The sequence below is a fragment of the Suricata suricatta genome, chromosome 10, assembly GCF_006229205.1.
Source record: "Suricata suricatta isolate VVHF042 chromosome 10, meerkat_22Aug2017_6uvM2_HiC, whole genome shotgun sequence".
Lineage (NCBI taxonomy): Eukaryota > Metazoa > Chordata > Mammalia > Carnivora > Herpestidae > Suricata > Suricata suricatta.
This window is the reverse complement of record NC_043709.1, coordinates 131,084,986-131,096,544: the sequence shown is the minus strand read 5'-3', so window position 1 is coordinate 131,096,544 and position 11,559 is coordinate 131,084,986. Positions and strand designations below refer to the sequence as shown.

General features: G+C 58.1%; 1 protein-coding gene and 1 long non-coding RNA gene across 2 annotated transcripts in view; both read right to left on the bottom strand.

Moving 5' to 3' along the window:
• Positions 1–3,668: 3,668 nt before the first annotated feature.
• Positions 3,669–8,865, bottom strand: LOC115304692. The gene is made up of 3 exons (XR_003914562.1): positions 8,522–8,865; positions 4,539–5,016; positions 3,669–3,989 (listed from the first exon to the last, which is right to left on the bottom strand). It is a non-coding gene; the product is annotated as an uncharacterized LOC115304692 (long non-coding RNA).
• Positions 8,866–8,986: 121 nt separating this feature from the next.
• Positions 8,987–11,559, bottom strand: part of ITIH5 (inter-alpha-trypsin inhibitor heavy chain 5) — a 72,140-nt gene continuing 69,567 nt past the window's right edge. The window contains exons 12-13 of the mRNA XM_029955593.1: positions 10,446–10,823; positions 8,987–9,829 (exon numbers count right to left, since the gene is read on the bottom strand). Coding sequence (XP_029811453.1) covers positions 9,537–9,829; positions 10,446–10,823 — 671 coding nt within the window. The 3' untranslated portion in view covers positions 8,987–9,536. The remainder of the gene's footprint in view (positions 9,830–10,445; positions 10,824–11,559) is intronic.

The window sequence follows — 11,559 nt, the reverse complement described above, 5'->3', positions numbered from 1 at the left end:
GTTTGACGTTTTTGTTTGTTTTTTGTTTTTTGATTTTTTTAGTTTCCATGTATAAGCGATACTCTGCAGTATTTGCCTTTTTCAGTCTGGCTTCTTTCACTTAGGAGACATGCCCTCCGGATTCATCCATGTTGTTGCAAATTTGTTTTTCAAAGCTGAGTAATGTTCCATTTTCTGTATCCACTTTCTGTTGGAAGACACTTCTGTTCCTTCTGTGCGTTGGCTGTTGTGAATAATGTGAACGCAGAGAGCAGATAACTCTTAAAATCACAGTTTCATGTCCTTCAGACATTTACCCAGAAGTGGTGCTGCCGGACCATGTGGTAGATCTCTCCTTGGCCATTTTTTAAGGCAAAATTCAGTGGCGTTAAGCGCGTTCACGTTGGTATGTATGGGTGTTGAGGATTTTGAGCCTAAGCACATAAATTTGGACCCCCCCCTTCCATCTCTGGGACTAGAAAGGGAATCGTGGGGTGTTGGGCTTCTGCCTAAGGGAAGGGCTTCCCCTTCTCGTCTGGGAGGTTGTGCAAGAGCCGCGGGGCCCGGAGGGGCCCCCATGTCCTGCCTCTGCTCACCACTGCAGCTGTCTGGTCCCAGAGGGACCTTCCCACCACCCACTCCCTCCCTCCTCCTCCCACCCCTGCCCAGGCCCCAAGGCAGGGCCCTCCTTGGGCTGTGCACCTGCCCCTGCAGACCCCCTAAGGCAGCCCCGTAGTGGAGCGGCCTGACCTGAGCGAAGTGGAAGTCGGCCTCCAGCCCGCCCCTCTGGGAATGCGCAGAGCCCGGTCCCTGGGCCGTCTGCGCAGCCCGCCTCCCCACACCCCTCCCAGCCGCTGCGCGCTCTCCGTGGGGTGCTGGAGTTTCCGTGGGGTGTGGGGAAAGTGCCTGCAGGTTTATCAGAGGTCATCTGACTGTCTAACAGCAGGCGCCAAGCTGCCAGCATCAGGGCGACTCGAATTTCAACCATTTTCTCTACCTAACACCCCCATCCTCACATAATAAGCTCCATTCTTCCCCAGCAGGGGCAGCCCGGGACCTCCCGCGTGGGGACACGGCTTCACCGAGCCTCCCCTTTCCGCCAGCACATTCGGCTGTAACCCTAGCAGGCCGGGGACAGGGGCGCCAGGCCCAGCGCCGAGCCAGGCCAGCCCGGTGCCCTGGGCGTTCCTCAGCAGGCCGCCGACCCCCTGGAGAGATCTGTCGGCTGGAGGGGGGGTGGGTGGCCACTGAAGAAGAGAGGGAGACACACAGGAGCCCGGCCGGGTATTGTGCCTAGATTTAGGCTCTGTTCCCTGAAAGGGGAGTGGGGGCATCTGAGGACCTGGCCCAGACAAATTCGGCTCAAATCACAGCACAGGCGCTCAGCTTTGCCCGTGGTTTGGTGGCCCCCTGGGAATGGCCGCGGAAGGTCTGCGTCAAACGGCTTTCAGTGAGAGTCACCTGTGGTTAGCTCCTTTTTTTGAGACGGAGACACAGGTTCCATATTTTAGTTTTCGTACTTATTGGGTGCTCACACGAGTCCACGACTCACACGCCCGTGAGCCCTGAGGTGTTGGGACCCGGTAGGATCATCCCGTAGGTGCTGCACGGCGGCCTGTGCTTTCACTTCGTATTTGTTCCCTCTCCACGTTAATACGAGTAGCTCCACCTCATTTCTTTTCCAAAACATTTTAAAAATGTTTACTTATTTTTGAGAGACAGAGCATGAGCAGGGGAGGGGCAGAGAGAGAGGGAGACACAGAATCTGAAGCAGCTCCAGGCTCTGAGCTGTCCGCACAGAGCCCGATGCGGGGCTCAAACCCACGAACCACGAGATCGTGACTTGAGTCGAAGTCGGACGCTCAAGCGGCCGAGCCCCCCAAGCGCCCCACACCTGACTTCAATAGCCATAAGCCATGGCGCTCGTGTCCCCACAAGGAATGGCCGCCGCCACCTTGTGACGGCCATTTAGGCTATTTCTTGGTGTCTACGTGCTTGCTTCTAATGTTAAAAACTTTTGTACGTTTGGAAAGCGGCGAGGACCATCCTACACACACGACCTCACAACTGCACGTGAACTTCTGAGATAAATCCATGAAAGGCAACCAATGGTGGTGGCGAAGACCTGCGTCCTTCCTGTCCCGCCCCCTTGCTCCAAGCAGCTGGGCAAGTGGCCCTGCAGAGGGGACATGCCTACGTCCCTCGTGGGTCTCAGGCGTGGGTGACGGGAGTGTGAGGAGCAGGTGCAGGGGACACGGGGCGGGGGTGGGGGTTGCCTGGGGAAAGCAAACAGGTGCACATCAGTAGAAGCCAGCAGAGCAGCAAATACCCGTCACCGGCTCTGGGCCGGGCAGGCTGTCACTCCGGTCTGCGTCACTCACCCCCACGCACTGACAGAGGAGTGCCCTGAGGTGCATGTCCCAGGAGGCCTCCTCCGGCTACTTCCTCTGGGAGGTGGATTCTCCGTGGGCCCTCCTGCCCCCTGCGGTCCTTGCCCACGGCCGCTCCTTTCTCACTCCCTCACCGCGCGCAGCGCCCCTGGGCCTCCCTGTCGCCTCCACAGAAAATAGGACATGTCCCCTGTGGCCGCCATGGCTGTCTGACAGCCCCTACCGCCCGGGCCCCGGGCCCTGCCAGCCGTGCCCGTGGTTCATTAATCACGTCCACGGCCGCACTGTCCGGGTGTCTCCAAGGAGGAGCGGCACTTAAAAGCCACCGGGTGTGCCCGCGAGTTCTGTCACGCTCCATCTCTGCGTATTTCACCGCTGGAGTTGGGCCCCCTGCCCCAGCTGCCCCCCGGATGCGCCTCCGCGTCCTTCCAGTCCACAAGGATTTGCTTCCAAAAGCTGCTTCCCAAGCTGTTGCTTAGGAGAAGGGAGAAAGACGTGCTCGGGGCAATCCTGTGGCCTCCGGCTCAGCATGTCCCCTGCCCACTTGGTGCCCGGGCCAGGTCAGAGAGCAGCCCAGGACTGGCCCCGTGCACATCCGCCTTCAGAGGGAAACGGCCAGGCTGAAGCCACTGCACCGGGGACACTGGGCCCCAGCCTTTCTTGTCCTCGCCCTCGGCTGAGCCACACAGGCGGGGGCCAGATGCAGGGTCCAGCACTCCACCTGAGTCACAGTGGAAGCCACCTTTGTGTTGTCCAGGGCATCCCAGTGGCCACAGACAAACAAAGGCACTGTGGCCACACCAGCCTGTGCCCAAAGAGCGCTCTGTCACGAGAGTGAGGCACCAATGTCCTCGGAAGCTTAGTTCTTCTACACACTTATTTTCCTTTTCTTCAGTGTTTTTTTTTTTTAAGAGAGAGACAGAGCATGCGTGGAGGAGGGTCAGCGAGAGAGGGAGACACAGAATCCGAAGCAGGCTCCAGGCTCTAAGCTGTCAGCACAGAGCCCGACTCAGGGCTCGAACCCACAAACCGCGAGATCATGACCTGAGCTGAAGTCGGATGCTTAACCGATGGAGCCACCCAGGTGCCCATAACCTATTTATTCTTAATAAAAACATGAGTTTCTGCCCCAAGTCAGGCTCTGTGCTCACAGCTCAGAGCCTAGAGCCTGTTTCAGATTCTGTGTCTCCCTCTATCTCTGCCCTTCCCTGCTCGTGTGCTTTCACTCTCTCTCACTCTCTCTCAAAAATAAAAACATTAAAAAATACATATATTGTAATGAGTGAATAAGTGAACATGTTTGTTTTGAAGTATTTTGTCTTTTGGGAAGGTTGCAGGAACATTTAAAACGTTACAGGCCATCAGTTATACACCGAGTTTTCAATAATATTTTTATCACAAGTCCTCAAAGTGCTTGATTTCAAGTTTTCCAAGCAGGCAGATGAGGAGGTTAAAAGATCAAGAGTCACGTCCAGGTTGCTCCTGCGTGCACGCCCGGGCCAGGAGCCGGCTTCCGGCTGTGGTCCCTCGGCTCACGGACTGCATGACAGCCGTGTGGGGCCGACGCACCCCTGCCGCACTCACACGTCCGCTCTGCTCAGGCACCGGGCTGGTGGCTTCCTGCATTTCAAATAAAACCTATTTTTAAAAAGCACAGGAAAACGTACTCATAATGAATGCTGTGCCGATGGTGCGACTCAATGGACTTCCAGGGAATCGGCAGTGAGATGGTCTTACATAACCAAGGATTCAGCGAGCGGGCAGGACACGGGGCCTCTGCACAAACACAGCTGCTGTCTTGAGAAGACTACATGATGGACAGAGAATTTTCAGGAAGAATGTGTTGTCCATAAAAATGAATTCTGCACAGGTGGCTCAGTCGGTTGAGCGTCCAGCTTCGGCTCAGGTCATGATCTCATGGTTCGTGGGTTCGAGCCCCGAGTCGGGCTCTGTGCTGACAGGTAGCTCAGAGCCTGGAGCTGCTTCAGATTCTCTCTCTCCCTCTCTCTCTGCCCCTCCCCCGCTAGCTATGTCTCTCTCTCTCTTCTCTGCACCCCCACACTCTGGGCTGTCTTTCTCTCTCTCAAATATAAACATTAAAAAATTTAAAAATTAATTTTAAATTGGCCTGTTTTGAGATGCATCACACACACACACACACACCTTTACCTTTATTTGAGGCAATCCAAACAGAAATGACTCTTGCTAGAACTACTTCTTTTCCTTCCAGATCCCAAATTCCAAATACTTCTATTAAAGATCAGACACTTTGAGGACAGCAAGTTTGCTTTCATTCCTGAGCCTGAGGTGATGCCAGAATAATGAAGGGGGAACGCTCCCCAGATGAGCGGTCGGGACAGGATGTGCCACGCAGAGACAGAGGCTGAAGCCAGAGGTGCACGGGGTCCCGGAGGAAGAGCACATGGAGGACCAACGGAGGGCCTAAGGGCAAGTGCATACATGGGTTGATAGGAGGAAAGACGTTCAGCAAAAGGAACTCAGGAGAGAAATTAGTCACACGAAAGAAGCGAAGGGATCCAGGATTTCAGAGAGGAAGAGGCTGGAGTGGTCACTGGGGACGGGTGTGTGACATCTGAAGTCCACGTCCACCTGCTGAGGAGAGAGCCGACTCTGATGAGGTAAGCACCTAAGAGGTGACAGAAAAGAAAAATGAAGTTTCAAATACCGCAGCAAGCCTGACTCGGACACGGCAGACAGAAGAGGGAGGCCTGAGGCAGTGCTGGGGACCACAGACGTCCCGGAGTGGCATTCGGGACCGAGAGGGCAGAGCCTGGTGGGGAAGGAGAGTGTGGAGCCTCTGGGAAGAAAGAGGTGGTCAGATGCACCAGCCCTGGGAGGGAGAAAGGAGGTGGCCGTGTCACGGGGAGGGACAGGGCGTGAAGACGAGGGCTGTGTGACCACAGAGCCATGGTGACGGGACACGGAGTGAATGCGGGAAATCCTGGCAGTTTCCTCGGCACAAGAGGAGGCAACAGACTGGAAGGCGGTGGGTAAGGCCATGGAGGAGGCTGGGGCAGCACAGAGTAGCCGCTGGGGCGGGAGCGTGGGGGAGAAGAGGTGACCCACGTTGGCCAAATGCCGGTGGGAGCCCTGGAGGTGGGAGGGACCCGTGCGGCTGTCACTATCTGGCGTCCTCCTGTGCCATGAGTACAGGGCCAGAGACGCCCCAGGGCAGGGTGGAGGGGGTGAGGGGCCTGGGACTGCAGGGAGTGGCACCCACTGGGGCCTTGGTGACCCCCAGATCTGCGGGAAAGCTGGGGATGCGAGGAAGGGTGCTTCCGTTTGCACAATGCTCCCAGTGGCTGGACGTTCTAGAAAGCTCTGTTGTGTGGTGGCCTCCGTGCATGCCCTCCCTCTGGCAGCTTAGCGCTCCCCGCCGTCCCTGGGGGGTGTCCCGTCCCGGCCTCCTTCCCGCCTCCGGGGCCGTGCCTTCTCGGGGCGCAGACACCAGCTGTGGCTGAGCTCTTGTGGCAGTGCCAGGGCTGAGTTCCGGCCTTGCCTTCCTTCTGTCACCACCCTTAGCCACCCCTCCACGGAGGCAGGGCCTCGGCCGTCCCCGAACCCCTGGGTCTGGGGCGCTGGCTCTCCACGCACAGCGCAGTCATCGGACAGAAGGTGTTGCATTGATTGCTTGACAGTTGAGGGAGTTCCTTCATCTTCGGGCAGAAGATAAAGATCAGAGGGTCTCAGTGCACCCTTCGTTTTACAGATGAAGAAGCCAGGGTCTAGAGAGGCTGCCTTTGCCGTAAGGCATCTGCTGGTTTTCTCTTTTTCACGGCCTCCCAGCGCCAGTGTCACCTTCCGCGTCTGTGCTGCTTGTTTCTAACCGGGGGCCTCTAGGATGTGGTGGAGCTCGGGGGGATCCGAATGGGCGTCGGCGGGAGTGGGGGGCAGTGGGGGTGGGTGGCAATGCCAGAGCCACGAGCCAGAAGGGCCACTTGAGGCACAAAACCACCCCAGAGGCAGAGGGAAAAGTAGCAGCTGGACGTGGCCGGGTGCACACAAGGGGCCCGATGGGACAGCGGCAGGCGCTCTGGATGGAGGCGGCCAGGAGAGAAGGGGCTGGGGATCGGCCGCTTGCCGTGTGCGTGACGGCCACACAGACGGTCAGATCGGCTGCTGCGTGTCCGCCGCTGTGTCGTAGCTTGTGTCGGTTTAACATTTTTCCTCCGACGTCACTCACTACTCCGTTTATGTGTATTTCACGTAATTCAGAGATTTCTACAAGCAAGCAGTGCGGTTAGAATCATCAGGGCGTCTTCTCTACAGCCCTAACTCCACGATCCCTCAGAACATAAATGTAACAATATGCTGTCTTTTCATACCATTCTCCTAGTTTAAAAAGATTTTTTAATATTTATTTTCGAGAGAGAGACAGAGACAGGGTGTGAGTGGGGGAGGGCAGAGAAAGAGGGAGACACAGAATCTGAAGCAGCTCCAGGCTCTGAGCTGTCAGCACAGGGCCTGATGCGGGGCTCGAACCCACGGACCAGGACATCGTGACCTGAGCCCAAGTCGGACGCCACCCAGGTGCCCCAGTCTTAGTTTTTCTTTTTTAAGTCTCTTGAACGTGAACTATCTCATGCCCTACTTATTAAACCGACTAAAACAAATACTTAAAGTTAACGCTTCAGGAAGTTAACGCTCCAGGTCTTTGCCGGGCTGCGTTACTGTATTTGCTATCTTAGCGGGGTCGTGTTCCCAGGGTTCCAAGTGAGCGACAGCACTGCACACGCTGTGGGCAGCTTGACAAAGGAGGCAGAGCTCGGAGTTTGTATCCGGTGTCTTAGTTGGCTCAGGGTGTTATTCCAAGAATGCCTCCGGCTGGGGGGCTTAACCAACAGACAGTCCTTCCTCGAGCCCAGGAGGCTGTGACCAGACCAGGAGGCGTGTGCCCTCTGGCTGGAACGCGGTGGCTGACGTCATGCAGCTGCTCACTCAGCACCCCTGCCCCGCCATCCAGGTGCTCTGGGGAGGAGAGGATGGCCCCGTCCTCCATCTTTCACACGACGTCTCGTCGGGAGAATCACTCAGCTGGACTCTGCCTCAGTTCCCCCACCTGAGAAGCGAATTCCTCCTTTCCTCTGCATTTGCTTTTTGAAAAAGCTAGCTTTCCACAACACACGGACCAACAGAAAATACTACATTTTCCAATCAAATTACAAGGTCCTAAGGATAACGGGGCTTCGGAGTTATTTGGAGATACCACAGTCTCCGGCTGAAACACTTAACAGCAAGGAATTTCTGCAATAAAAAGACACAGAGGATGAAGAGGAGGAAGAAGAAAGAAAGTGGAATTTGATGTAAAAACGTTAAAATGAAAGCTCAACCTTGATACTCAAGTACAGGAGAGTAAGTGAGAGGTACCTCTCTGGAATGTTCTGTGTCTGCTCTTAGAAACCAGTAGTAGTGACTGGGGGCACCTGGGTGGTTCAGTTGGTTAAGTGTCCGACTTGGGCTCAGGTCATGATCTCGCAGTTCACAAGTTCAAGCCCTGCATTGGGCTCTGTGCTGACAGCTCAGAGCCTGGAGCTGCTTCAGATTCTGTGTCTCCCTCTCTCTCTCTGACCCTCCCCTACTAGTGCTCTGTCTTTCAAAAATAAATAAATATTAAAAAAGAAAGAAAGAAACCAGTAGTAACTGGGGATAACTGGTAATGTGTAATAACAGCCCTTGCTGCAGTTTTTTTTTGTTGTTGAGCAGACTCCATGCCCAGCACTGGGCTCGAACTCACAACCCAGACACCAAGCACCGCACGCTGCATGATCGAGCTGGCCAGGCGCCTCCTCCCGCAGCCTGGAGGCCCAAACCTGGCCTGCACATCCGGGAGAGGCCTCGCTGGAGCCTCTGCCTTCAGAAGGAGCCTCCCGCGGGGCCCGCAGAAAGGCTTCTACCGACCTCGGTCTCACTTTAGAACATCCCATCTCTCTGGTCCAGATCATCCTTTCTTGGCAGTTTGGCCAAAGTGCAGCCTGCGCCCATCCACGTCGACCAGCGAGGCCCAGGCTTTGGCCCTGGGCAGGCCCAATGGAGAGAAAAGCAGGAACTGGCGAGGGCGGGGAATGGCCCCCCAGGCCGTGCCCAGCCTGGCTTACCCCGGAAGAGAGGGAAGAGGGGGTCCACGCACTGACCTCTGAGCCCCCCTGCACTTAACCTTTCCCTTGTGGGGTCGGATTGTTCGTCCGAGTTCCGGGCCCCAAGTGCCCGCCTTGCGCTGACACCCGGCTTGGCCTCCTCGACCAACCGAAGGCCAGCTGCTCAGATTGGCGAGCGGTTCACGCCCCCGGGGTGGGCGGAGCCTGCAGGGGGGAGGGGGAGTGGGAAGGGCGGCCCGTGGCGGGTGGACGCGCCCTGTGCCAGTCTCACCTCCCGTCCCAGCGCTGGGGGCACCCGATGGGTTCCCCCAGGGCCCGGAGCAAACGAGGCCGGAATTATGACCCGCGTGGTGGCGGGCCAAGTGTCCGGCAGCAGACAGGCCACGAAAACCAGCCGCGCTCCGCTGTACTGTTTATTAGCGTTACTGGAAAAAACGGAACATCTGTTCCCAGGGCCGAGCGGGTGACAACGCCCGTGAGAGAAATACGGGGTCTGCGATGCAGCTGTTCCGGTTTCAACCAATTTTTTTTAATGAAAACTCCTTTTCAAGGGCGAGATATCACAGCAGAAGAAAACCCTCTCCTAAGAAAAGCCTGAACTGTTTACAATGATCAAACCTACGCGCTGCCTGCACGACCCAGGGCCTGGGCCCCTGAGAGGCTCCGCTGCAGCAGAGGGCGGCCACACGCGTGGACGACCCGGCGAGATGCCCGAGCGCTAGCGTCGGGCGAGAAGCAGAGTGCCCAGGCGTGGCCCTGCCCACAGAGGAAAGCGCCGGGAGAGGGACAAGTCAGCCGGCCCGATGCACGCGCCCCGGGCCCACGAGGCGCACACTTTCCGTGTCGCGGGGGACCCTTTCTCCTCCGTGCTCCTGTCTCTGTCGCGGTGGGGGAGGGGAGGACGCAGGAGGAAGCGCCAGTGTGGCTCCAGCGCCCGACCCTACCCTTCCCTCAGGCCGACCCAGGGCCTACACGCCAGCAGGGGGGTGTCAAGGCTGCAGTCAACTGTCAGGAGGCCGGGCGCGTGCCGCGGCGTGCCCGCGTGTCCCCGTCACGCATGCCCCCACTCAGGCCGTGGTGTCGGAGCCCCCGGATGCCCCGGGCCGAACGCAGTCCCCGAGTCAAATGGATGGGCTGCCAGGTAGTCCTCATAGGCGCCGTCGATGAGCTGGGCCGCGCTGTTCTTGGCAAACCAGCAGTCCACCTGCTCCTCCCCATTGTAGATCCTTCTCTGCTTCCAGACCACGGGCACCCGGTGCCCTCTCACCTGCAGGGCCGTTGCAGACGCCTCGCCGAGCCCTGCTGGCTCCCGTGTGAGCGTGGCGTCCCGGTTCAGGAACTGACCTGGGGGCACACAGGACAGCAGTGGGCGTGGGTCAAGTGCCGGCTGCACTGGGCTGAGAGGTCTGGGTCCCGAGGAGCCCACCGGTGACCCCCCCCCCCAGAGCTCAGGGGTTTCCAGAGGCAGGGGGGTGGAGGGGATGTCAGCTGACTGCAGCCCCAGGCCAGACTCTCCCAGAAGACGCACACCTTCCAGTATCCGCGATGTAGCGAATATTGGCAGAGTGCCAGGCCAAATGAGGGCGTGGCTGAGGCCAAAGGAAGACCCGCCTGCGCCCTTGGCAGTGAGGCAGGACCTGGCCCGTCCGGCTCAAGTTCCAGGAAACCCTGCCTTCCCACCATGCCCTGTGGGCAAGGGGCACCCTGCACCTGTGCGCAAGGGGCCCGCCTGGGGCTGTGCGTGGACACTAGGGGCGCTGTGGCTGCTCGGGGCTGGACCAGGACCCCACGCCCGCACTGGGCCACCCACTGCCCTCTGTTAGCAGCTTCTGGAGTCCAGAGCCAGACCCTGAGAGGGAGCCTCCCCAGGCCTCTGCCCCTTTCCCAGAAGGCAGGTGACAGTTGGTGAAGCTGCTTCCCGTCCTGCTCTGGGGACCCGGCGTGAGAGGCTGCTGCCCACCTAGCAGCCCGTGGCAGCTCCTGGACAGGCCCTCGCTGCTGGCGATGTAGAAGCCCAGGTGGTCCCGCTGGTAGGCGGCCGGCTTCTTGTACAGGTGGATGAGGATGACGAAGGTGACAGTGCCCTGGATGGTGACGGTGACGTTGGCGCGGGCGGACACGGACACCTGCAGCCCCCGGCTCCCCACCACCGTGCTCTGGTTGCAGGGGAGGACCAGCCTGTCTCCCCCATCCAGGATGACTCTACTTGGCGTGATCTCCAGGTAGGACCGCTCTGGCTTGTTGACCAGGATGGTGATGGTGCGGAAGTAGGTGCGCTGCCTCTTGTGGCCGCCGGGGGGAGCCGGCGCCCCGACCAGCTCTCCGTTCACCGTCAGGCCTCAGAGGCAGAGAGGGGAGGACAAAGGTCAGCAGGCCAGCCGCCGGGCAGCCCACCTTCACACTAACACCTGACAGAACCTCCTCCCTCCGCTGGCCTTGACTTTGAATCTCTGGACCCGTGAAGCCTGACTCACGGGTACGCAGAGGCCACTCAGTCCTCCTGGATGAACGTGCGTGAATGTTCGAAGGTACCAGCCTACTGCCCCCATCTTTCCCGTATCTCGGGGCAGGGGGAGTAAGGGGGAGGTGTGGGTCAAGATACCACAGAAGGAGGTGCACCCCTCTGTTCGCCTTTGTCACTGGGTCTGGTTGTAGTGACAAAAGTCCTGCACGGCCCTGATGCCTACTTCCTGCACACTAGTTCCCGCCCATCACGGTGTGGCCATGCTGTGATGCCATGGGCAGTGTGCGGGAATGCGAAGATTGGCATCTTTTCTAATCTGAAAACTCAAGTTCTGCCCCTCCTAGGTGTGTATGCCTGGGCACGTCACTTTAAAAAACTGAGTCTCCGTTACCACATCTATAAAATGGGCATGTGACACTGATCAGAACTGTTGTATGATCCCAGGAGGTCGCACATGTGTAAGATGTCGGCGGCCATCAAACTGAACTCCTCTGTGTTTTTCCTTCATCATTGCGGACACCACGGCAGCTTTTCTAGACTGCACAGGACTTGGGGAGGGCACAGTCAGGCGGGACGGCGGGCAGTCCGGGGAGGGCACAGTCAGGCGGGA